This window comes from Parasteatoda tepidariorum, chromosome X2, assembly GCF_043381705.1.
Source record: "Parasteatoda tepidariorum isolate YZ-2023 chromosome X2, CAS_Ptep_4.0, whole genome shotgun sequence".
In the NCBI taxonomy this organism is placed as follows: Eukaryota; Metazoa; Arthropoda; class Arachnida; order Araneae; family Theridiidae; genus Parasteatoda; species Parasteatoda tepidariorum.
Window position 1 is genome coordinate 55041211 of NC_092215.1, and position 25383 is coordinate 55066593.

The 25383-nt window shown below is 30.2% G+C and overlaps 1 protein-coding gene across 1 annotated transcript in view; it reads right to left on the reverse strand.

Moving 5' to 3' along the window:
• Positions 1-20004, reverse strand: part of LOC107441411 (serine-rich adhesin for platelets) — a 65069-nt gene extending 45065 nt beyond the window's left edge. The window contains exon 1 of the mRNA XM_016054659.4: positions 18857-20004. Coding sequence (XP_015910145.1) covers positions 18857-19139 — 283 coding nt within the window. The 5' untranslated portion in view covers positions 19140-20004. The remainder of the gene's footprint in view (positions 1-18856) is intronic.
• Positions 20005-25383: the final 5379 nt, after the last annotated feature.

Here is a 25383-nt window from a genome sequence, read left to right on the forward strand (position 1 = left end):
TGAATTATATATATATATATATATATATATATATATAAAACTTTTAGTGAGAAGAAAAAATTTGACGACTATAGTAAAAACAAAAAAGTCTATATTGTTTTATCAATATACACTGAACAGCTACTGACTACCATCATAATGAAGTTTTTTTTTAATTCTATATCATTTATATGGTTGCATGAAAAAAGATATTTAATGATTTTTTTAAGATACATGATACTACATGACATTATTTTTCATTACATGATATTATTTTTCCGAAATATAAATAAATCTCTCTCGTTTCTTTACTAATAATTTTTATTTTTATTTTGTTGAATTATATATAAATAAGCTTAATTTTTTAAACAAGTAAAAAAAAAAGAAATGACATTAAAAATATCAGAAAAAATCTGAAAGGATGTTGACTTGTGTAACATACCCTCTTAAGCCCCTCCCCCTCCTTGACCTTACATCCATAATCTGAATTTTTAATGAAAAAATAATAATTATCTTAATTCAGATTTTGATTACGAACGTACATTGGTCATTTAGACAAGTTAAGTATCCATTAAGAAAACTGGTTAAGGAAGGGATATTTGCAGTACATATGTATAGCAATTATTCATTTTCTCGAAAATGTATTTTAAGCCAGAAGCTCCGTGCTTCTGAAATCATTCCGATCACGGCATCTGATGTGCTTTTAAAATCACGCGATTTGATAATACTACAACTTTAGTCTTAGCATAATAGAAAAAAAAATTATTTTCTTAATATATCTAAATTTTAATTGTTATACGAATTTATAATGTCATTTAAAATAAAAAATATCGAGATTGTGTTTTTGCAATACATGCGAAAGTGATAAGTGGTGAATAGTAAAAAAAAAAGAAGAGCAATGGGCAAGGGCGCCGGCAGAACAATATAAAAGGGGGTGCAACCCTCTAACAAACTAGCCCCCCCCCCCCAAAAAAAAAAAAAATTTAAAATATTCTGTTATTGCATTTTGTTTCGTTATTACATATACTTCCATCTGTTAATTTTTTTTTTAACATACATTTTTTCATTGTTAACAAGATATTTAAAAAAAAGTACGAATTTCTTGTACTTGCAAATTTTGCCACGATAAACTGTATTGATGGCGCTGGCATAGCTACTGACTTTAAACACGAATAACTACAAACAGTAGTTTCGTATATTAACGTGTTTGTGCACGCTTAATATTGATATCTATTGTGTTGATGAAATTTTATAGTTGTGAGAAGTCAGTTTGTGTTATACACCGTTGTTAAACTAAATAACTAATGGAAAATATAATATTATTTATATTTTATTAAATGAAATTTAAAAATATGGCTTAGATATCTGCCAAGTTTGTGCATGCTCAGTGTGCATAAGAAAAGAATTAAAGATGACTCAGAATTCATTGAAAAAGTTGTAAACAAATTTAGACAGCAAACAAGACGATCACAATTCTTGTTTGATTAAACAATTTTTTAATTGTTGTGTATCAATAATTACTTAATTGTTTGTTTTTGAATATATCTATAATAAAAAATTTTTATAACAAAATTGCTTTTCTGCGTCTCTTTAATTGTTTTTTTTCTTTTTAAAAAAGTCAGGGGGCGAGGCAATTGCATCCTCTTGCCCCCCGCTGCCGGCACCCTTGGCAATGGGTGAGGTGAGAAAAGCGGGGGTTAGAATGTGATAAAGAGCAGTCACACCCCTAGTAGGCCCTCACTTTCATACCCTTATGTAACTTTAACCAATGAATTCCAACAATCACATAGTGGCTTTAATAAATTTCCGAAATTGCAAGATATGATTTGATATTAATTTTTAATTACACTTGCCCGATATTCCCTACACAGTTTTTTTTTAAGGTCAAGTGCCAATGCTCGGTATTCCGAACATTGACGTTTTTCTTAATCTGTTCTAGTCAGGTACTAAAATATCTACGGCCAATTAAATATCGAATACATATTAAAATATATACCTATGTATTAATATTAAATAGGACATAACAAATACTTTGGACATTCACCAAAGCGACAGTTGACATTCTTCAGATTTCGGTCATTCACAGTTACAGATATAAACAACCTATGTAAAGATTTATAAAGAAAAGCAGCTAATCGCTGCAAATGAAAAAATAGCACAAGCAAACGCTTAATACAAATTTTTTCGTTTATTTCAGAAAGAAATTTCTGCAAACTTATAAATATATAAACAATAAATTTGTTTCGTTAATGATTTTTCTTTTTATTACAGATTAAAATTTCTTCTTTAACTGATATTATTTAATGAACTTTTGTATTAGAATTTTTTCTTCGTCATTTTATCTTCATCTTAAATGTTTAAAGTACAAGATACAAGTTTATGCGAATTTTTCATGTTAGATAATATTTCTAGTATAAAAATTCTTTATTTATCTAAATTGTTGTTAGCATATATTTATTAAAAAGAAATCTTTCTAAATGAAAGAGAATAAATGCATTTTCAGCCCTGTTGTAAACTCATATGAAATAAAATAAAGAGAGAAGCAAATACTTGATTATTCTATTCATTTTTAAAAGTACGCTTAATAGTTTTTTGCAATTTCATTCAGTGTTTTGATATTTTAAAATGGTGTGATGAGTTTTTTTAATTGTATCAATTCAGAGCGATCATTTCGGCAGGCAGCGAAAGTTTATCATAAATAAATTCGTTGTAAATATAACAGTAATCAAAAAGAAGTCTCTCAGGACGCCTTAAACATTTTTATTAATAAGTCTGACAAGGGCCGGGATAGCCTGGTCGGTAGGGCGCTGGGCCCATATCCAAGAGGTCGTGGGTTCGATCCTCGCCGGCCGAAGATTCCCCGTGTAGTAAATGGCGACTGATGCACGTTAAATCTGTCGAGTCTCAAAGTCCTCCATGTTCCCACAACAAATCAATACCTCTGGGGGTACTGATCCAGAGTTTCCTTGTCTTCTGGATTGGTTCAAAATTACAAGGCTACGGAGTTGAACGTAAGTAGTCGTAAACCCATGAAATTGGGTCGGCTGTTCAACGACGGTTATAAAATAAAATAAGTCTGTCAAATAATAGTTTGATTTTAAGCTACTTATATATGCTACAATAGATAACACATTCTTAGTTATTTATTAATGAAATTTAGTTTATGCTTTATTATTTGATTAAATGTGATATTTTTGCATTGTAACAAAATTGATTAAATTATTTGATGAACACTTTTAAAAATTTAAATTCTAACTTTGTATTTATATAATCTAAAAGCAAAAATCAGAAAAATTAAATCTTTTTTACCAATAAATTTTATAAATAGAAATATTACAGATATATCAATGCATAGATTGATTTAATACAAATATTTTCTTACCTCTAAAGAAATGAATTTATTTTGAAGTATTCTTAATATTCGATTAAGAGTAAGATTTAATGAAGGATAAAATGTTAATAAAAGCTATTGCAAAAAAATTAAGACGAGTATTTTTAGCAAAAGCTCTTAATAATCATATAAAAGAAATATTTTCAAGAGCTTTTACACTATTGAAATTCTGAATTACAAATATAAATTGTTATATTAACAAAAAAAAATAAATTAATAAAAATAAAGTAAAATAATAAGAAGTGTTTTTATAATGACTTACATAGTAAGAAAATTCTAAACAGAATGACCAGACCGAAAAAAAGAAAAAAAAAACATGTCAGCGCAGTCTACGTCCCCTATAAGGTTAATATATTTGCAGTCCTAGAAATTGGAGGTAGTTCTTTGTTTGAGGCAATTTATGACTGTGACGGATAGAGGAACAAAAAATCCCGAGGCAATTGAAAGAAGCAAGCTAAGAACATTTTTTCATAAGTAAAGTGAAGCGAGTGATTCCGTGGGTGGTAAAAGCGTAAAAATTTAGTTAGGGAAAAAAATAGCCTTTTTTTTTAAGGATGAGTAACAGTACGGTGATGGCTCAGGAGATAGGGCATTCGCCTTCCAATGAGGTGAACCGGGTTCGAATCCCAGCAATGGCTGGTCAATGCGAATTCCGCATCCGGCTTGCACAGACCACAGGGCTGGCGTAAAATATCCTCAGTGATTGACGGATCATGGGTTAGATACTCTTGCTGTCAGGCTAACCGTGGATGGTTGCGTGGTTTTCCTTTCCATGACGCAAATGCGGGTGAGTTCCATCAAAGAGTACTCCACGATTTCAAATTTGTCCCAATACGTGATCCAGGAGTTCCATTGTCTCCATTCTGGATTGGGTTCGAAATTGCAAGGCTATGGAGTTGAACATTAGTAGTCCTAAACCCAAAAAATTGGATCGGCGGTTCATCGACGGTTATAAAATAAAATAATGAAGAGTAACAGAAAAGCAGTGGCAATCATTTTTATTTTTGTTAAAAAGATAACGAGAGGTTCGCTCGTATTGAAATGTATAGTTTGTCTATGTGAAAAACTCCTCTAGTCATTCGTCTGGAGTAGTGGCGGTGACTATGGTTACGAAGTTTAACTATTTCAAGTTAGACAGGTTTTGACTCGTGTCGGCGAGAGAAAGGGTATCAGAGGGAAAAAAAAGCTCCCTTCTTTGAAATGCGCTATTTCTTGTTTCCATAGCAGCAGACGGCTTTAGACTTCGTGACGAGGGCAGTTTTTTCGATGGACAAACTATAAAAGGAATTCTTAGTATTTTATTATTTTGCAATTTTAAAATATTTAAAAAAAAAACGTTGAATTGAGAAAAGGAATTGTTGCTGAGAAAAATCATCAATAATAAACAAAAAATGACGAAATTCCCATGTGTTTTAACTCCCTTACCTCCGTTCCTATGGGAGTCGAAATCTGGAAAATATGGTCTCATAAAGGGACTTTCTCACATCATTTCATAATTTATATTCTTAACAACGCTTTGCAAAAATTACATTACAAATCAATAACTATTCAAGATACTTTTCCAATAAGCTCTTAATATTTAAAAAATTTTAGGGACATTTTAATTTTTTGAAATGAAGTCAGCTAGAACTCTTTTATAAAAATAAATAAGTAGTTTAAAAAAAATTGCTGCGAACTTCCACTACGCACGCACAAAATAATTATAATATATTTTTAAATATGTTTTCCAATGGTTGAAAATGAGAACTCTTTAATTCTTGGAGGGAGCAGGGCCCCTCACCCACCTTCCGAACTCGAGCCACCGCATTGGGAAGCGATCACCTGAGCAAAGGTGGAATAAGATTGTGAAAATTCGATCATCAGAACAAGTAATGTTTTTTACGTATTTATTTATTTTGCACACTATACTACTTCTTTGTTCATGCAGGTATTTTTCATATACAGACTCATTTTTGTGGCAGGGTCAAAAAATACCTGGAATGGAAATTCTTTTTAAAAATCTATTTTATACACGCATTGGGTGTTAGAAAATATTTTCCGGAAATGCTCTCACCTCAAAAAAAAACAACGTTTTTCACAATAACATAGATAGTTTTACTAATACGTGCACAGATATTTTTTAGGAATTCTGGAAAGAAGAAAATTCAAATGAACTGATTTAATTTTCTTTCTCAGAATAATTTGATCTAATCAATTCAAAGAAATATTTCTGCCTGACTGAATTATAAACTATGGATGAATGGATTTTTTTCTTTATAACTAGAAGAGAGGCATTATATTAACTGACCCCACCTAGATGTCTTAATTTTAGATCACGCGATTGTAGTAAAACTGGCGTGAATCCGCAAAAATAACTATAGGGTCACTATTACCTTACCTTCATCAAATTTTCAACAACGGCTGATAAGAGCACGCTATTTCTAATAGAGGAACAGAAAAAAATATGATCAATTGGTTCTTTTTACTATATTAATGCCAAAACTATAGCAATATCTACTTTTCACTAAATTATTCTTTTCGACAACTCTCGCGCCTTACCTAAATCGTATAGTCGAAGAAAGGCGTGATGAAAGACAGTTTGGAAAGTGTCCAAAAAAGAGGAAAAAAGGAAAAAAAAAGACTGGATATAAACGGACTCTTTCTAGAAATTTTTTTTTTTTTATCTCCAATCATTTATGAATTTTTTCCTATCTGGCATAGGCAATTCTAACTACTTCAGAAAATTAAAAAAAAATTTCATACTTAATACCTTTTTTTTTTTATCAACTGAATGAATTCGCGAAGGGTCCGATGAAAATTCAATTAAAAAGGTGAATTATCCTTAAATATGAAGAAATTTTAAAACTAGGTAAATGGAGTACGTATTTAATAATCATCAGGGCATTTTAAAATCGGGTGAATGGAAAACGATTTAATAATCTGCGACACTTTTAAATGGGGTTAATGGAAATAATCGGTTTAAACATCTGGACATATTAAAATGAGGATGAACGGAGAACTTATTTAATAGTCAGTATGAATAATTTCATTTAAGATAAGGGCAAAAAAACTTTTTCAACGTCTTGCGATTCATCTTCAACAAGTCCATGACCACATCACGTGATTGTCTTTTCACGGTATCTCACGATGTTTGGCCAAAAATATCCGGACAGCAGGTTGTTATGGTGGGGGAAGCATAATAATCTGGGGAGGTGTTTGACCCTTTAGTTCCTGTGGTTAGAAATATCAACTCTGAGATGTATGTGGACATTCTTGACAATGCTGCACTCTCAACTTTATGGTAATATTTCAGCTCATTTCTCTTCCATCAGAATAACTGCTCCATTCATACATCGATGTTTGCGCAGACGTGGTTTGACGAAATGGGTGTTCAAAAACTAAACTGGCCTTCTCAGAGCCCGATCTAAATCCCATAGAAAACCTTTGGGACGAATGAGAACGCAGATTACGTCACTTCAAGCAATCACTTCAGCTGTGATGGAAGGCTAGAAGTAAATTCCTATCGAAGACTGGTGATAAGTCTTCCCAGACAAGTGCAGGCTGTCATCGATGCAAAAGAGGGACCAACTTCATTATTAATATGTGCCTCAGAACACTAAGTCCGTACCAATGGGTGTCTGGATACTTTGGCTAGATAATGTATAAAAAACGAGCTTTTCGGACTCAAGCAGGGACTCAAAACGATACGTACTAACTCTTTAGTAAACTCTTTACTTAACTTTCAGAAAAAAAAGAAGAAAAAAAAGAAAAAAGAAAAAAGAAGAAAAAAAAAACGATGGAAAAAATGACTCGTTGTTTACTAAATTTAAGTCGCCACTTTTTACTTATTTATTTATTTATTTTTTATAGATTTGCTGCTATGTGCAGAGTGGTTATTTTCCGGTTTAACCAACCCACTCACTGACGTTAGCCAGTGATGCTTAACTTGGTGATCTACTGGGAACTATATCTTATGATCAGTCCACAGTGAGACTCAAAGTAATCGGAAAATAAATAAATGTCATTTAAAAAACATAAAGTCTAAACTGAAACCATCAATGCAGACTTTACCTATAAATTTTAATACGCAATCTGTGACAACAGAATAACTCATAAATCGATAGAGCAACGAACAATCAAGTCAATAATTTCCTTTTCAAAACATAAGGAAGTAAATCAGTTTTCGAGCACAGCCAATGATGAAATAATTTGAATTACTTCAATATCAAACCTATTTCCAGATTTAAAAACTCGAATTGTTGATCGAAAGCATCTTTGCCATTTGCACCGATCGTAGTTCGATTTTGCACCGATCGCACCGTGAGTCCATATGGAATTCAATTCACAGTTATTGCTATAGATATTTTTTAATTTCTTTTTAGGACTTTGGAATACCTATTTTTACAACATTATTACAAAACACAAAATCGGAAATTTGAGGAATACGCGAAAGTACAAAGATAATGAAAAATATATTTCTTTTCTCCGATGAATGTTAAAAATACGGACAAGAACGGGAAAAAAAATATCGTTCAAACTAATTCTCCGGCTGATTTTTTTTCAAAATATAAATAATAAAATAAAAGTAGATGTCAGATAGTGATTGAAAAACTAAAAATATAGTTGCCACCGTAAATTTATGAATCGCCAATGGCGACCGTATTTCACGAGCCCCTGATGGCCATAAAGGTAAAAATTGTTGCCAATTGTTTGTTCGCCAAGGTAAAAAGTATGGAAAAGTGATAAATATGGGGGGAAGTTTAACCAGAAAATGGTGAGTAATGGGTATAAAATGGGCCTCCTATTCAGGTGCAGGGGGTAGTTTCACATAAAAATCGTGGTTTTTCATGCAGAACAGTATTGTTGGTTGAAATTTTTTTTTTGCATAGGTTGATCGAACTACTTAGAACACTCATACTATTAAAATTGGTTTCTAAAAAAAAAGTAACAATGAAAGCGACAAATCCTACAATAAGCATGCTGCTAAAATTCTAGTAAATAATTGCTAATTCTAATACCTTTTAACTGTTAACGTTGTTCTAAAGTCGTTAGAGCCTGTTTTATGTCACATCTTTTAAGAAAATTACAATAAGAAGAGCTAAAAAAGATGGTATAATTCTAAAACTATTAATATAGTTCTAGAATAAATGTAATAAATCTTATTTTTTAAAAAGAAGAAGTTTCAAAAGAAATAATTTGAAAAAATGATTCTTTATAAATGTTATTTACTTGAGACTCTTTGATTAAGATTACATTCGTTGAACGCCTCACTAATTTTACATGGCTTGCCCATCTGGCCACGGTAAATAACTACAAACTAAATTTGAAAATATTAGACGAATTTTCCTATTTTTTGGAAGGTTTATCATGACATATCTGACAAAAGTGGTGAATTGCTTACGAATTATGTAGAAATAGTGGTGGATAAAAATCTACTAAATTGAATTTATTAAACCAAGAATCACAATTGATAAACTTTAAAATATATATTTGCTGTCCGGAACAAGTTGGCATCTCTGTATATGTATGGCACCTCCACTCTATAACAGAACTCTTAATCGATAAAATAACTACTTTAACCAAATTTAGAATTAAATTTTCAGCAATTCCATAAAAGAGTGTAAATTTTATAGTTTTATATCATGTTATACGCTGTCAGCCAACTGCTTTTCGCGGCCTATGTTAAAGGTCTTTGTCAGCAAGCGGTGGCAGACGCAGCCTAAATGTAATTTCAGTGTCAGCCACCGTTGGCTGTCGTGGTGCTCAACGTGTTAACGGCAATTAATAAACTCTTGTTCTTTGCCTTGGAAGATAGCGGAAGTGTTGTTCGATAACGTTACTCGGTTATCACCTGTGAACCTGAGTCACGGAGGAGCGAGCAACATTACCCACACCACACTGTTACGGATGCCCGTTCATAGGATGGGCCACACTCACAAATCACTCAACGGAGAGAAATATCCATGCCCTGAGCGGGATTCGAACCAGTAACCATTAGCTTCGCAAACAGGCACTCTAACCACTCGGTCACCTGTCCATCCCGTGAAAGAAGGAAAAAACAAATAATTTAAAATGAGCCGTGATATCTCAAGGGATTAAGGGTTCGCCTTCCAATGAGGTGAACCGGGTTCGAATCGGTCGATATGAACGGATGGTCGATACGAAATCCGCATCTATACTGCACCGACCATAGTGCTGACGTAAAATATCCTCAGCAATCGACGGATCACGGGTTAGAGTCCCCTTGCCGTGAGGCTAACTATGGGAGGTTTTCCTCTCCATGTAACGCAAATGCGAGTTGGTTCCATCCATAAATCCTCCCCAAAGGCAAATTTCTCCTAATACTTGATACAAGAGTTTCCTTGTCTTCTGGATTAGGTTCAAAATTACAAGGCTACGGAGTTGAACATTAGTAGTCGTAAACTTAAAAAAATTGGGTCAGCTGTTCAACTACGGATATAAAAGTCATTTAAAATGTAAAAAAGTTGAGGTAAACCTGAAGCCATGAAGTTTCAAATGCTGATTTTTTTTTCTTCTTCAAAATATCAAAATGAAAACAAATTATGGCACTTTATCAATGGGAGTAATCCTACAACAACTTGTTGTTTGTATTTAAATTTTTTGTAAACATTTTTTCAGCAATTTCATGGTTTAATCTAGAGTTACTGACTTTTCCTTAAATTTTACGCCATCAATGGATGTGAAATATTTTTGTCATTAAATTTTTTTCCTGCCTTATAGCTCCTCTGTAGAATATTTTTTTAATTATTATTTTTAATATTATTTAAATGATAATTTTAATAAATTGTATTAGAAAATGATTGATATTCCTCAAACTGTGACAGAGTTTTGCGTGTTATAAACTCCTCAAAAATCGATATTATTTTTAAGAAGCTTTCCCATTTTCAATTTATTCTCTATAAGGTATCCAACTGGGTGAAAATCTACAATTTCGACGAAAATTTCGATTTTTTGTCTCTTAATTGTCCATGTTTGAATTTTTCCATTACACAGTGGGCCAGCATTCAAGGTTTCGTGGCCAAAATTAGTATTTCGATCAAATTTGTTTCAAAATTTGGGGGGTTTTATGTGCAGGTAAATTGAATTCAAAGTTGAAATTTTGAAATACACTAAAAATACCCCCCTCCCCCAAAGAAATGGCGAGCAAAAATAAAAAAAATAATATAGTACGCTTAAATAATTAAACATAGCAATGAAAATATAATAATTTTCGTAATTTTATATTAAAAATGAAAAGCAAATTATATTTCCGAAGTAATATTACAAAATAACGCGAATTAATTACAAAATAACGCAAAAACATGAAAAAAAAACATAATTTTTGTTTTTCGGTATATTTAGTCCACCTTTGCAATACGAGCAAAATGGGGCAGGTTTNTTAGTATTTTGGTGAGACAACAAAAAAAAGTTTAGCTAATTACCTCGTGGAGCTTTTTGGAACTAAGTTTCGAAATTCATTCAAACATTGTAAAATGTCAAATGGTAAGATATAAACTGTAAGTTTGTCAAGAGTATTAACTAATCCAACAAATTGAAAAATTGTACTATAATTTCAGTCTAATTACTCTGATTAAAATGCAACAGTAAGGTGAAATTCCTAATATATTAAAAATTTAAAAAAATTAGTTTCAACATATTTTTCATTACATTGCACTCTCGTCGGTCATTATAATGTTTGGAATGATTATGAATGCTTAATTTGGGCTATATTAAAACTGCCTACACATATTTTAGTTGAAAATTTAATTTTTGACTTTTGGCCAAAAATCATGGTCTTCTGGCTCACAATGCATTAGCCTTCTAAATATTTGTTTTCTGATCATTAGAAATGAAGTTATAGTTATTTTTTTCGCATGCTGACAGTCGCTTTTCAGCAATTACATACTTACAATATATTTTCAGGAAAACGGTGATTTTGAGAATATTCTTACGCTAACGCACATTACAAAATAAAGTTTAATATAGAATTCTTTGAATCTTTGCAAGTAGATTTAGCATAATGTGAGCTATGTTTTGAATTAAAAGCTAAGGTCTAAGAGGGAATTTTTTTTCATGTTTTAAGAAAGAATATTTCGAATTTTTCTTTAAAAAATCCATAGTGAGCAACATATTTAGTTCTACTTCATTGTATATTCGAAATTTTTAAGGATTACAAAACACAAATAACCATATTATTGGTCTAGTATAAAAATTATTTTGATAATTATGCATTACAATTTGTTGTAGAGCAGTTAGCGTGACAGAAAAAAAAATTGCTTTCATGCTCGAATACGCTTTTATTTTGAAATAATATTCAATAAATTTTTAACGTTTAATTTGAATTTATAATTTTAGACCTCTTCTTGCCAAAATTTTAATTAAGTTTTTTTTCTTTTCAAATCAAAATTGCATCTAACCAATCAGATATTTTTATACTGTTAGTTGAATTATTTTATTTGCTTGTTTTGACTCATTTTAAACATTCCATATTAATGCATATTTTTCATTGTGATGTGCATTTTTAATTAAAAGTCATAAACTTTTAAACCTATCGCATACACTAAAAATTATTTACTTTAATAACTACAAAAAAAAAAGAAATTTGAGTCCACTGTAAATGTACTGCCAATTGCTCAACTGTTTACTATAAGCGTATGAAACAACATTAGTTAAATAGCAGTTCGGACCACTTAAAATGTTCTCAACAGCCGAATGTTCCCGGGTTCATTACATCAGAGTGGACTATTATTTTGCAATCACATTAGAGAATACAGGATCTTTTTTTTTTCTAGCTATGTTGTGTTTTAAAGCACATCATTGCATGGACTAAAAAAATTGAATACTATAGGAACAGCATATCAATAATATTGCTCAGAATTTATTAAACTGACAATGCCGACAATTCTGGAAAATATTTGCAGTAAGCCCCTTCAGAAACGGTGGAATAAACTTTATGTTTTTCAACAATATAAACCATTAAAATTCTATTAGTTTTTGACTCTTAAACTATGCTGTCAACCCTTTTAAATATAACATAGACCGCTTCATATTGCCGCAATTCTTATGATTAATTTTGATTAAAATGTTTAATAATTTTTCTGTTCCACATATACACAGAATCACGATTTGATGAATTTTATTCATTCAGTGAAACATATGTTAGATCTATTACACTAAAAGCTGTTACACTAAACAAAGTTTCGATCCCTGAACGCTTACCATCTGTTGTATCCCCCCCCCCGGGTCAGAACAGAATCTTTGACCCTGCAACAATGATTTTTTTTCCATAAAATTGTCACGCAACACTAAGATTGAGTATTTAAATATCATCGTTTGATATTTTCGTCCCTCAGTTGTCAATGCATATTTAATCCTATCTTTCAATCTCTAAGTAAAATCTACACATGCTGGTGGATAGATAGAGAAGAGCACATTTGACCTTGGAAAGAGGGTTTTTATATCTTTCTGGACAATATATTTAAATATTAATAGAAGTTAGTAACATGGGACTGATCAATTTCCCAAGATACTAAAGACACATCATCACATTTTCTAAGATAATTAGATCAATATTATTACTTTCTTTTTGGGAAAGGTTTTAAAGGATTGTGAGTTAGATACAAGCTCTATTTATGGATTATATTCAATATATAATTATTTTAACACATACATATATATATTATTATTCACATTGCCTTTCTTATTCTATTTTTGGATTCAAATATGTATGAATTAACATTTAAGTTTTCCCTTAAACAGAGCCATGAGAACAGAAGAATCCCCTAGACTTATTTAGTGAACCAATTGTAATTACCTACGTTTCTCTTTTTGCATGTGATGTATGAGTCTATCGGGATTTGTCTGCGAGATTTTTCCAAGCTTTTGAGAGCAAAGCACTGACAAAATGAATTTTAAACCTCGAGAAAAGTTCAAAACAATAAAGACTAAAAATTAATTCAAAATTTTTTAGAACACATCAAAAGTGGCTAAGATTTTTTTTATTCATTTGAAAAGTTCCCAAGAATTAATAAATTTAGTTTATATANTATCATCGTTTGATATTTTCGTCCCTCAGTTGTCAATGCATATTTAATCCTATCTTTCAATCTCTAAGTAAAATCTACACATGCTAGTAGATAGATAGAGAAGACATATATATATATATGGAGAAAACATGGAGAATAATAAAGATTAATGAAAAAGGAGGAAGAAAAATTATTAGAATAAAATATTTTTAAAAAATATTAAAAACTATCTGTTTTCTTAAAATTCAGTCTTCGCAGCTGTGAAATTTGATCTAGTTTATCCAAAAGAAGATAAACAATTATTATTCAGCCACCAGCTTGTCACATGCATAATGGCGGAAGCCAATATCATTCGATATCCTGACTATCCTCCTATTAGATGTAATTGTAACGCCATCTTAACGTTTCGCAACTGAGTTTTTAAATTTGGACACAGTTCGAAATGTGCGTTTTCAGAAATACACACAGCTTAAAATGCGTATTTAAGAAAATGAACATAGCATTTGATTCTGCTTTCAAGCTTCTTTTACGAGTATTGTTCTTTTATTTAAAGAAAAAACTAATGAATCGGAATAAATTAGTATTGCAACAAGTTTTGCTTCCTTACTTTTATATACGCTACGCGGTTCCTGAACTACATTGTCCTTCATCCGCATGAATTTAACGCTTCGTGGCTTAAGAAGCCTCTACAACCGCCATCTTGGATTATAAAATTTTTTATTTATGCTTTATCGATATATTTTTGTACTTAAACTTTTGATGATATAGTATTATTAGACAGCACAATACCGTTAAAAAAAAAAGGTTGAAAGTAATGGGGTCACTTTTTTAGATTAGGAGAAATAGCTCTTGGTAATTTTTAGAACCGCTATGAATTTTTTCCTCAAAACTATAAAACAATATAATGACGCGATTTGTGGTTTTGAGTAAGTAATTTAACACTAGATTGCCGAAGGAAGTCATTTTGACTGCTTTTTAATTTCAATTACAAAAACAATGATGTATATAATGACGCAATTTCTTAGAATTTTGTGACTTTATTGGTACAACATATAATTTTTTTTATTGTTAATGTTTACTAATAACTTGTTATATAACTGTAAATAATATTAAAAAAATTTTAAAAATTAATTTCAAACAAATTTCTTTACACATTAGTTATTCTTTCACAATCCAGTCATTTTAACTGCTTTTCGGCAATATAGTTTCAGTCATATTAAGTTTCAGTCTTTCTAGTGTTAAAACTACGCGTATCTCAATTTTTAGATTTTTTCTAAAATTTAATTTTATTATAGTTTTTATTGATGAAAACTGATTTGGATTATCCTAAGCCAGTGTTTCCCAAACTTATGACTTCTGTTTAACCTTTCTGAATTTTTCGTACAGCTGTGTACCAATAATAAAAAAATGAATGTATTTTTTAAATCACAACTGGCTGTTGACACCGCTTACTATTAACNATTATCTTAAGCCAGTGTTTCCCAAACTTATGACTTCTCTTTACCCTTTCTAAATTTTTCGTAAAGCTGTGTACCACTAATAAAAAAAATGAATGTATTTTTTACTATAAAAAAAATTACACAAAAGTTAAAAATCACAACTGGTTGTTGACACCGTTTATTATTAACTGTTAATTCTGAAAAAAAAAAAAAATAGCCAATAGAAAAATACGTAATCGTAAATTTTCACGGCTAGCTTTGTTTTTAAATAAAATTTTTGGAGCATTTGCATAAGAACGCGTACCCCCGCTAAACTGTTCCCGTACCCTTGGGGGTACGCACTAAGGGAAACACTGCCCTAAACGATCCTTTGTGTCTAAGTGCATAAAAACAAAGATGTTTATCAAAATCTTAAAAACAGGCAACTGTGTACTATTGAACTACCAATCAAAAACTGTTGATTGCAGAATTGTATTGGTCAAATTTTATCAGACAAAATAAATAATCTAAAATATTTTTGTGAAAATTAAATTAAAAGAATTAGAAGAACATATAGAATTTTTTTCCGACCACCCCTTCAACAGTTGAGTTCTATCGGGAGAGGAAGGGGCAGCATTGCGGTATTAGTATTTTGGTGCATTAGAGCAAATCGGTGGCCATTTAGTTCGCCTACACAAACTTACCGCTTCACGGTTCTACATAGTCGTCCCCATGCACGAACTCAGATCTTCGCGGTTCAATAGCATAATAGTTAGAATTGGCTATGCTGCTTCAAACACCTGGTAGTAATTGGAGATAACGGGGTATTTAGTATTGCTACCTATTGGGTGAAGAACTGACATCTACAGAAATAAAACTTTTTCTTTTTAAATTTATCCTTGCAATTTGATAAGGAACATACGGTACAATTTTGAGGCTTCTAATTTGGCTGGAAAGTGTTATTTTATTTCGCATTACTGTAAATTCGGATGATTATCCCTAATTACCCCAATAATTACAAAATATCAGGATGTAACCTTTTTAGTTTCTCCCCTTTTCTGTTAAGAAACACGTGATCGAAATTTAAGACTTCTATCTTTGTGGCAGACACTTATTTTGCAATTGTTGCAATTTCCCCGATAAATACAAAATATTGAAATGAAACTTTTCAGTTTTTCTATTTATGGTATACATGTTCTACGTTTGAGATTTCTATCTTGGTAAAAATTCTATTCAGCATTATTGTAAATTAAGTTAATTGCCCCCATAATTACAAAATATCGAAATTTTTTTAGTTCTTCTTTTTATGTGAACACGTAGTAGAAATTGAGATTTTTATCTCAGTGGCAAATTTTAATTAACATAACTTTCAATTGCAAAATATACCCCCATTAATTATAAAATATAGAAATGAATCTTTTCAGCTTTCATATTTATCGCATGGTCCAAATTTGAGACTTCGATCTTCGAGTTATTTAGCATTAATGCCAATTAGGCTAATTACCCCAATATTTAGAAAATATCGAGAGGAAAAATCCCTTTATCAGATAATGAAGAGATGGTCGAAATTTGAGATTCCTATCTTTGTGACAAGCTTTTATTTAACATAACTTTCAATTGAGGTAATTATTCCAATGACTACAAAATATCGAAATGAAAAACTCTTTTTATCTTATATTGAACAAATGCTCAACATTTGAGCGTTCTAACTTCATGGGAAATTGGAGTATTCGTGACGTGTGAGAGAGGACTTTTATTAGACTAATTGCCCCTTAATTACCCCGATAATTACAAATTATCGAAATGAAATTTTCTTTGTTTCTCTCTTTATCTGCTAATGAATATGTAGTGTTCTTGAGACTTCTTAGTAAAAACATGTTTTTTAACACTAATCCTATAATTACGAAATATTGAATTGAAACTTTTTTAGTTTTTATATTTAAATCATAAAGAACGCATGATTCAAATTTTAGCTTTCTATGTAAAGTGGGAGAATGAGTGGTCAGTGGAGATTTTGCCTTTTATATATACAGATCACATATTTAATAAGTTTTATAAGCAGTTGTAATTAAACAAAAACAGAACCTCATGGTTATAATTGATATTAGATGAAATAGATATTTGTTAACCAGCAAATTAATTTCATACAGCTAAAAAAATTATATAATTTATAAGTTTCATTTTCATGTAATGTATATTTAGTTTCTTTTCCCCCTCTTTTGAAAACCAATAACAGTCTTATGTTCCCCTTCCTTTTTGCTAGATAAAACTTATATTGTATGCATGTTTTGTTAAAAGAGAATTATATATCAAATCTAATCTAATCTATAAATAGGGCTGGGATAGCCTGGTTAGTAGAGCGCTGGTGTTCAACTCCAGCCGGTCGAAGACTTCCCATGTAGCAAATGGTAACTGGTGCAAGTTGAATCTGTCGCGTCACAAAGTCCTCCATGTTCCCATAACAAATTACACTTCCGGGGGTACTGGATTGGAAATTGATATTTCTATGGTTTAAGTCAAAATTACGATTTGTGGATGATTGAATTTATAAATGGGTTTGCTCTATCACGGGGTGTGGCGTATGGGTGTGGCAGAAGTCAAATTCTTGGCATAGTTGGTGCTACTGTATAACAAGAACAATCGCACTCCATTGCCTGAATGGTCAACGACATCCTATCATAAATAGAGCTAATGTTTAATGCTCAATCAATTAAAAATTTTCCCACAAAGAAAGTAAAAGTATTGATTTAGTTGTTTGAAAAAATAAGATGATGAGTCTTAATAAAAATGGATGAGTTCCACGTTATTAAGATCGATTAGTATTTAAGTATATTTTCCAGAAAGATATAAAAATCCACTTTCCAGTATTAAATCTTTCTTCTCTCTATGTACACCACTAACTTGGTAGAGATATCAAAGTTTAACTTTTACTTAAGCAATGTACATTGTTGTATAAAATTTATTCTGAGTACCTTATATTAAATAAGAGTATTTGTGCAGCTTAAAAATATTTTCAGCGTGTATCAATAATTAAAAAGAAAATGATTTAAGTTGAAAATAATTTTATCATGCCGACCCTGATTATATTATCAGCAATTGCTTCAGTGCTCAAAATAATTTGAAAACAATTATAATTATATTATAATTTTAAAGATTAATTTCTAAAACATGTACAACGTCACTTTTGAAATATTTCGCGAAAATAAATTAAACAAATCTCGTCACTTCAAATAATAAAAATTAGAATTTAAATTTTCAGTTAAAAAGAACACAAAATCTGCAACATTAAAAATATTCAGAATCTAGTTCATTTTTCTAAGATGAAATTCTTATAATTAATTAAATGGTGGTATAACTTTGCGTTCTGAATAAATATAATATAAAACATTTTTATACATGTAAATATTTATTATATGAGGTCAATCAAATAATTGAAGTTAGCAATTAATAGTTAGAACATTTATTTCAATCATTAAACAATTTAATACCTATANTATATATATATAATTTATTAGTTAATTTAATCAGGCATGATAAAAAATACCATAAGAATTCTAATAGTTTTGGTGTCCAATTTGTCATCCGTATTTTAATGACATAGCATTTTAGCTGTTAAATCAATTGTTCTCTTCACCAAATGTTTGCATTTCACATGTTAATTCCGCCGAAAATATCGTCTGCAACTCAAGCAAATTATGTGATAAATGAGGAATAATTATCATTATTTGCAAGAAATAGATAACTAAATTTTTGTGTCAGCTCAGAACTTCAACTTCATGCTTAAAGCCATCGTTATTTATTTTACATTTATCAAACGGCATTGTTGCAAAAAATCTAGCTACTTATTGTAGTTAAATTCACGAGTTGAGTTAGCAATTATTAGTTGGTGCATTTTTCAAATCGACAATAGTTTCAACTTCTATCAACAATTTAAAAAAAAATAAATAAATAAGCGATTTAAGTTAAAATCTTTTAATCTAAATAGCAAAAAATATTTTTCAAATAATGTAAAATACTTAACACAATCAGTTCGGTCGAGCAAAATAGAAAAAATATTTACTTACGAATTTTAACTGTTTTGGCATCCAGTTTGTCAATAATGTTTTGGCAGTTTTGTATTTTAGTTGTCAAATGAGTAGTCCTCTTGATCAAATGTCTGCATTCTACATTGATTCCACTAAAAATATTGTCCGCTACTCTAGCAAGTTGTAGTATATGGCGAATGGCATTAACCATTCGCTTATTAGCAGACAAATAAACGTCTAGATTTTCTGTTTTTGAGCGTAATTCAGATTTCTCATCTTCTTGTTTAGAGCCATTATTTATTATACATTTATAAAAAGGCATTGTTGAGAAACAAACATCGCTAAAGCTTTAATTTCAAAATCTTAAAGTCCAAACAGTTCAGAAGACAAAACCAAAAGTTATTTTAAGATCAAAATAATTTCAAGTATTAAAATTAAAAAAACGCAGAAACTTTTTTTTCAGGTTTTCACTAGTTAAATTTAAATTATACTTATCATATTTAAAACAATCTTCATCGTAAAATCTCAGAATGCATTCTTAATCTTTCCAGCCCAAATGAATTCGATGTTATTAGTCAAGCTTGTTCAGTCAACGAGATCTAAACTTTCAATAACACGTGTTTCTGGGTTTGTTTTTCAATGATTTCTTCAAAATTATGAAATCGTTATCCTAGTGATTACGCAAATAAATCCTTGAGGAAAACTAGAGTAATGCACAATCCATTTTTTTGCAAATTAGCACTTTTAAAGAGACGTTTTCCAATCAATTCAAAGTTCCCACTTTTCGCGTGTTTACATTCTAAACATCTGCTACGCGCACCACCTGCCTTTCATCTACCAGACACGTTGAAAAAGTCCCAAAAAGTGATCTGAGCAAGTTCCACTTCCTGCTACCTCTCAGGTAATAACAATGAAAGCAGATTTCCATGTTGGAAGGGCAAAGTTCACTTTGACTGGAATGTCCTTTCTCTTCGAAGCTGTTTTTTTCTCTGTCTTCGTGTTTGATTCGAATTTTAGAAACGCTTACTCATCAAGTTTATTGTTAATGTTCTCCGTTTAATGCTATTTTAACTAGAATATTCTTACGGTTTTGCTTACTAGAATCCATAATGTTCTCACATTTCTGCTCAAAGGATTATGTACTGTTAGAATATATTGTTCTACTTTATTATATACTGTTATCAGTACCGACTTTACGGATGGGCAGTGTCCGGGGTCCCTCAAGCATTCAGGGGTAGTTGAAAATCTTATTCTTATAAATTGTATCAAAAAATAAAAATAAACAGCATTGCATTATATAATTTCTAAAATAAATGTATTTTTATGTAAAAAGTGTGCATTTTTATTCCCCCCCCCCACCTACAAATAGTGGTTGATTATCATGCAATTATTTGAACAGTTTATCACCAAGAAAACCTTAAAAGTCAAAACTCTGTTTAGTATTTATAATGAGTTAAATAAATTAATAATTGAAAGAGTTTAGAATTACAAGGCACTAAGGGACAACAACTTTTAAACTGGTTATGTCTGATAAGCATTGAAAGATGTTTTAATAACTGACTTTCATAGTTTGACGAAATAATTAATACTCTTTGAATTTTTATTTTATTTCTTATACCCTTATGGTTTTTTTTAAAATTTAATTATCTTAATTAGATTCTTGATTTTGAAAATCATTTTCGGAATCGATCGTCAAGCACTTATTCAATTGCACGGCAGAGTAGGTAAATATTGAAGACTGATTTTGGCTTAGGTCAGCGAGAAAAAGGGAATCAGTAGAGAGAAGCTCCCCCTGTTTGAAATGTGCTATTTCTAGCAACAGGCATAGACTTTATGTGGCGAGGGGAGTTCTTCCTATAGGCTAAGTATACCATATTTACATGTTGTTGCTTAATTCACGGTGCCTGTGTAGTTATAGACTGTCTATGGAAAGAACTCCCTTCGCCATTCGTCTGGAGCAGTGGCGGTCACTATGGATGCAAAGTTTAACTATTTCAAGTAGGGGTCAATATTTAAGGCTAGGATCAGAGAGAGAAAAAGAATCATAGGAGAGTAGAGTTCCTGATTTCTAACTTTCAGTTAGAGAGCTGCGACAATGGCTTCAAAAATTGTTCGAAACAGTAGGGTTACAAAAGAGAAAGAGATAGTGGAATGATTACCATACTTGACGACTCTTTCTCTCACTTTTTTCCTCCGTTCTTAGCTTGCTCAGTAACTTTTATTATTAATTTCATTTTTTGAAATTTTTATTTAAAGTATTATGTGATGTTTGAATTAAAGATTTGACTCGGTCTTATAAAAAAGAATTTAAAAAAAAAGATCTTAATAGATGAATAGCATTTTAATTAAAAGAGTGAGTTATTGATAAATTAGATTGATAACAGTTTTTTTTCTTTAATTTTTTAATTTTAACTATTTAAGTAAGTATTTTAATTTTAATGTAAATAACCTTTCATTTTATTCAAATTTTTGTTAACTCAATGGAGTCTTGATGTCCTTGAGGTGAAATCCCAATAAATGAATGTTCGCATCGAGGGTAACTTGCAGTCAAAATTTAAATTACTTTCCGACTAGCTAGAGCACTCAAAGCTTCGTGTCTGATATCAATGCAAGGTTCAATAAATTTCCCCCCATTACCAGCAGAACCCTCAAAGATAATTTTTCGTCAATCTAACTTTCCGATTCCTTGAAGATTGGCTAGAGCTTTAAAATTTTAACTGAAGCTCTATTCTGGATTACAATACTATTTATAATCAGTTCCCAGCCACTACAAGCAGAATTTAGGATGTGATTATTGCGAAAGGTAACTTATCATATTACACATTTTTGACCACTTTCTGATTAACTAGAGTGCTATCATTATTAGAGTTCCTCTTAGTTTAACAATACAAGTTTCAATCCTTTCCAAAACAATCAGAATTTCTCATCATATTATTATAAACATTGCTGGTAAAAAGTTTCGCCCACTTTCTGAAAAACTAGAGTATTTAAACTCCATCTAGAGATCCGAGCCTGATAACAAAGTAAACAATAATTATTTCCCGTTAATTATGCCACAAGCAAAACTTATCAGCATGTTATTACTACAAGAAATGTATAGTCAATCAAAAATTCAACAACTCTACGATTAGCTAAAGTGCTTACATTTTTAATGAAACTGGATGATATCAAGTTTTAATCGTTTTTGATTACTGTATGCAGACTTTAGAACAATTTTGATTCCTATATGCAGACTTTAGAAAAATTTGTCTTCTAACCGAATTTCGGCCTCTTTCCATCCAGTTAATGTGTTCTTAAATGAACTGAAACACTGTTACATGGAAATGCTTTTTTAAATTATTTCTTGACCTACTCACGCATAATTTAGATCGTCAAATAAAATTTATCATCAATTTAAATTTTGATCTCATTTTGGTTAGTTACAGTGCTCAAACTTCAACATGAGCTCCGTGTCAGATGACAAAAATCATTTTCTAAATAGGTCAAGGTAAATTTATAGCCAAACGAAATTCATTCCATCTTTATCTAACAGGCATAAAACAAAAAAGTAGAAAAAATAAATTAAAAAACATTGAACTACGTTTTTCAAGTGGATGGAAAAATTAGAAAGTAATTCGATTTTGTCATACGAAAAATGCTATGAGCAACATTTCGGTAATTACCTTCCATCACCACCGAAAATTTTCTCTATATCTTTCGAAAGTGATGAGCCTTACTTTTTTAGTTTCCAGTTTGTTAAAAGAAATTATTTTTTCATTTTTCCCCCCAAGTTTTTTTTTAATTATAATAATTTTTTCTCAATTTCAATTTTAAACTGAGTGAAATTATAGTCATTGAATTCTTTAATGAAATAATTGTGTCATTAAATTCTGAAAATAAATTTTAAATATAGAGAAAATGAATAGTAACAAAACTTTTGGCAATGCTGAGAAAATTCTTTCACTCAACTTTATCAATGAATGTTGAAAGCTTAATTTTACATCTAAATATCTCAATAATTGCTTATAATATATTTAGTAATTTATAATATATTTAGAGTAATACATATGTAATGTATTTAACGGGGCAACACAAATAAGTTAATTCTGCAGAAGATGGAATTAGTCGAATTACGCTATATAAATTTTCAATACTGTCTTGATTTTACATGGGTGTTAAAATGAATGATTTTTCCAGAAGTAAATAATTCTGTAAATGCAAAATCTAATTAGTTGTATTCGATTAGTAATATAATTAGTATAGTAATCAATAGAACACCAGCCTATATTGATTTCGATGCATGAAAATATTCGTAGGATTTCTTTAATATGACCAATATATCACTATACTTTTCCCCATGGGGTAAAATGATCACAAAACTTTAATTACTTATATATTGCACAGTTTTCAGCGAATTTATTTCAAATTTTATATCGAAAATTTATTTTAAATTGCTTTTTATATTTTAAATTTTGTTTAATTTAATTGAATATATTAAAAGCTATAGCAAAAAAAAAAGAAAAAAAAAAAACGAAAGACGAAAAAATATTCTTTTATAAAAAATTTTATATCTTCATAAATATTTAAGCTAAGTTTACGAAATTTTGTATAATTATTGCAAAAAAAAACCAAAACAATTGTTACAAGTTTATAGCTACATTTTTTGGCGTAGGGTGTATAAAAACACTAATTTCCGTTTGTAATATATTGTAGATCCCTCAAACCTCTAAAAGTTTTAAACTTCATTGATATGTTTTAGAAATCAAAACATTTCTGAAGTTATAAAATGATTCTTTACGTATTTCTTGAGAAATATAAAAAAACGTATTAATACAGTAGTGTTTCCATTATTTTGTCACCCCCTGTATAAAAGGAAAAAAGAAAAGAAAGAATAACTCGGAAAATTAAGAAAAATAATAAGTTTTATTTACTGAGCATAAGCTGCAAGTCTATAGAACTCATAAAATCAGTTGAAAATAAAGAGAAAAAATGGGGAAATATAATGAAGATCAATAAAGAGAGAAAAAGAAAAATTATAAAAACAAAATATTTTAAAAAATATTCAAGAATTTTATTTAAAAAAAATTTAAAAAGTCAAAAAGCAAAATAATGAAAAGACATAATCTTGTCATCAGCTCACACGATTATAGCCGCAAAAAAGAGTACTTTCTTATATTGTATTAATATAGCCAAAGCAAAATATATCAATACAATAGTGGGAGGAGCTCCCTAAAAATTGAAACGAACGTGGAACAAATTGCTTAAAAAATACAAAATAAAACATCTCAAGCAAAACATTGAAAGTAAAAAGCAAAAGAAAAAAAAATGCTGAATAAAATACAAAGTGTAATACATAAAGCGAGTAGTGAATTCAAATGAGCTGAGACATACCGGAATCTTTCAAAAATGATTTAAAATATTTTCGTAACAAGTTTGCCAGATTACAAAACATGAAAATAGAAGTGTAAATAGAGGATGGAGGGCCTTCTTATGGCGCGTTCTTACTGAAATACTGAAGCGTGTTTTATTAATTAGTTACCTTTGATTGGCCGGAACAGGATACTGTGATCAAGGAAATTATATTATACTGCATAGTTCAAGGTTGATTATTAATGAGGTTGATTTTTAATTATACAATTTTGATGATTTTAAAGAAATTAACATTCATAAAAGAAAACTATTTAAATTTTTTTTGAACACTTTCAGTTATGGATTTGCCCGAATTGGATTTGCAGATTTATCATCTGCAAATTTAGTAAACAAAGAAATTTTTAATAAATTTATTAATATTAATAACTTACAATTAATTCAATGATTTTATATCGAACATAATTACATTAGATGGGTGTCCATAGCTTTTTTTTTTCTTCAAATTTTGCAAGAGTTAGTCTATTTGTAATTTTGGATGAATAAAGAAAGTACGTTAGTTTCTGTCTTGATTCTCAAATGGATTAAAAACTTTTAAGTTGGTAAACTATATGGAAATGAGAACTACATGAAACATAATTCGAAAAGAAAGCATCGGACAAATGTTTTTGACAAATAAATACGAAAGATATCAAGGAAATTATCGTAGTACATTTCTATACAACTGAGAGGAGAGGAAGGGGTAGAGTCAAGACATGGAACCAGTCTTCTCCCCAGATGGCGTGTTGCGATCTCAAATTATACATTTGTTTATTAATTTGATATATGTGCCTTCCATTAGTTTCTAAAATTATTTAATTTTAAAGAATAACTGTATTCTAATAATCATGTTAAGGATTGATGTTAATTACTAATTAATGGCAGTGTATCTGACACGTCCACCATTACGTTTCATTAACGTCATCAAGAATTAGTGTAGTGCTGCCATCTTTAGATCGATTTTATAATGACTAATAATTTCTTTTAATTTCAGAACCACAACTAGCTTAGCGTTATTTCACAGCCATTACTTTTTGTTTACTTCTGTTTGAAACTCTTCTTCGCTATTTAGTTTATTTTCCTTCAGATATAAAAAACAGTTCTTTTCAAAATTAAACCTCTTTTCTCTGATACAAATTTTTAAAGTGTTTTCTTTTTTTTTCATAAGATAAAAATAAATT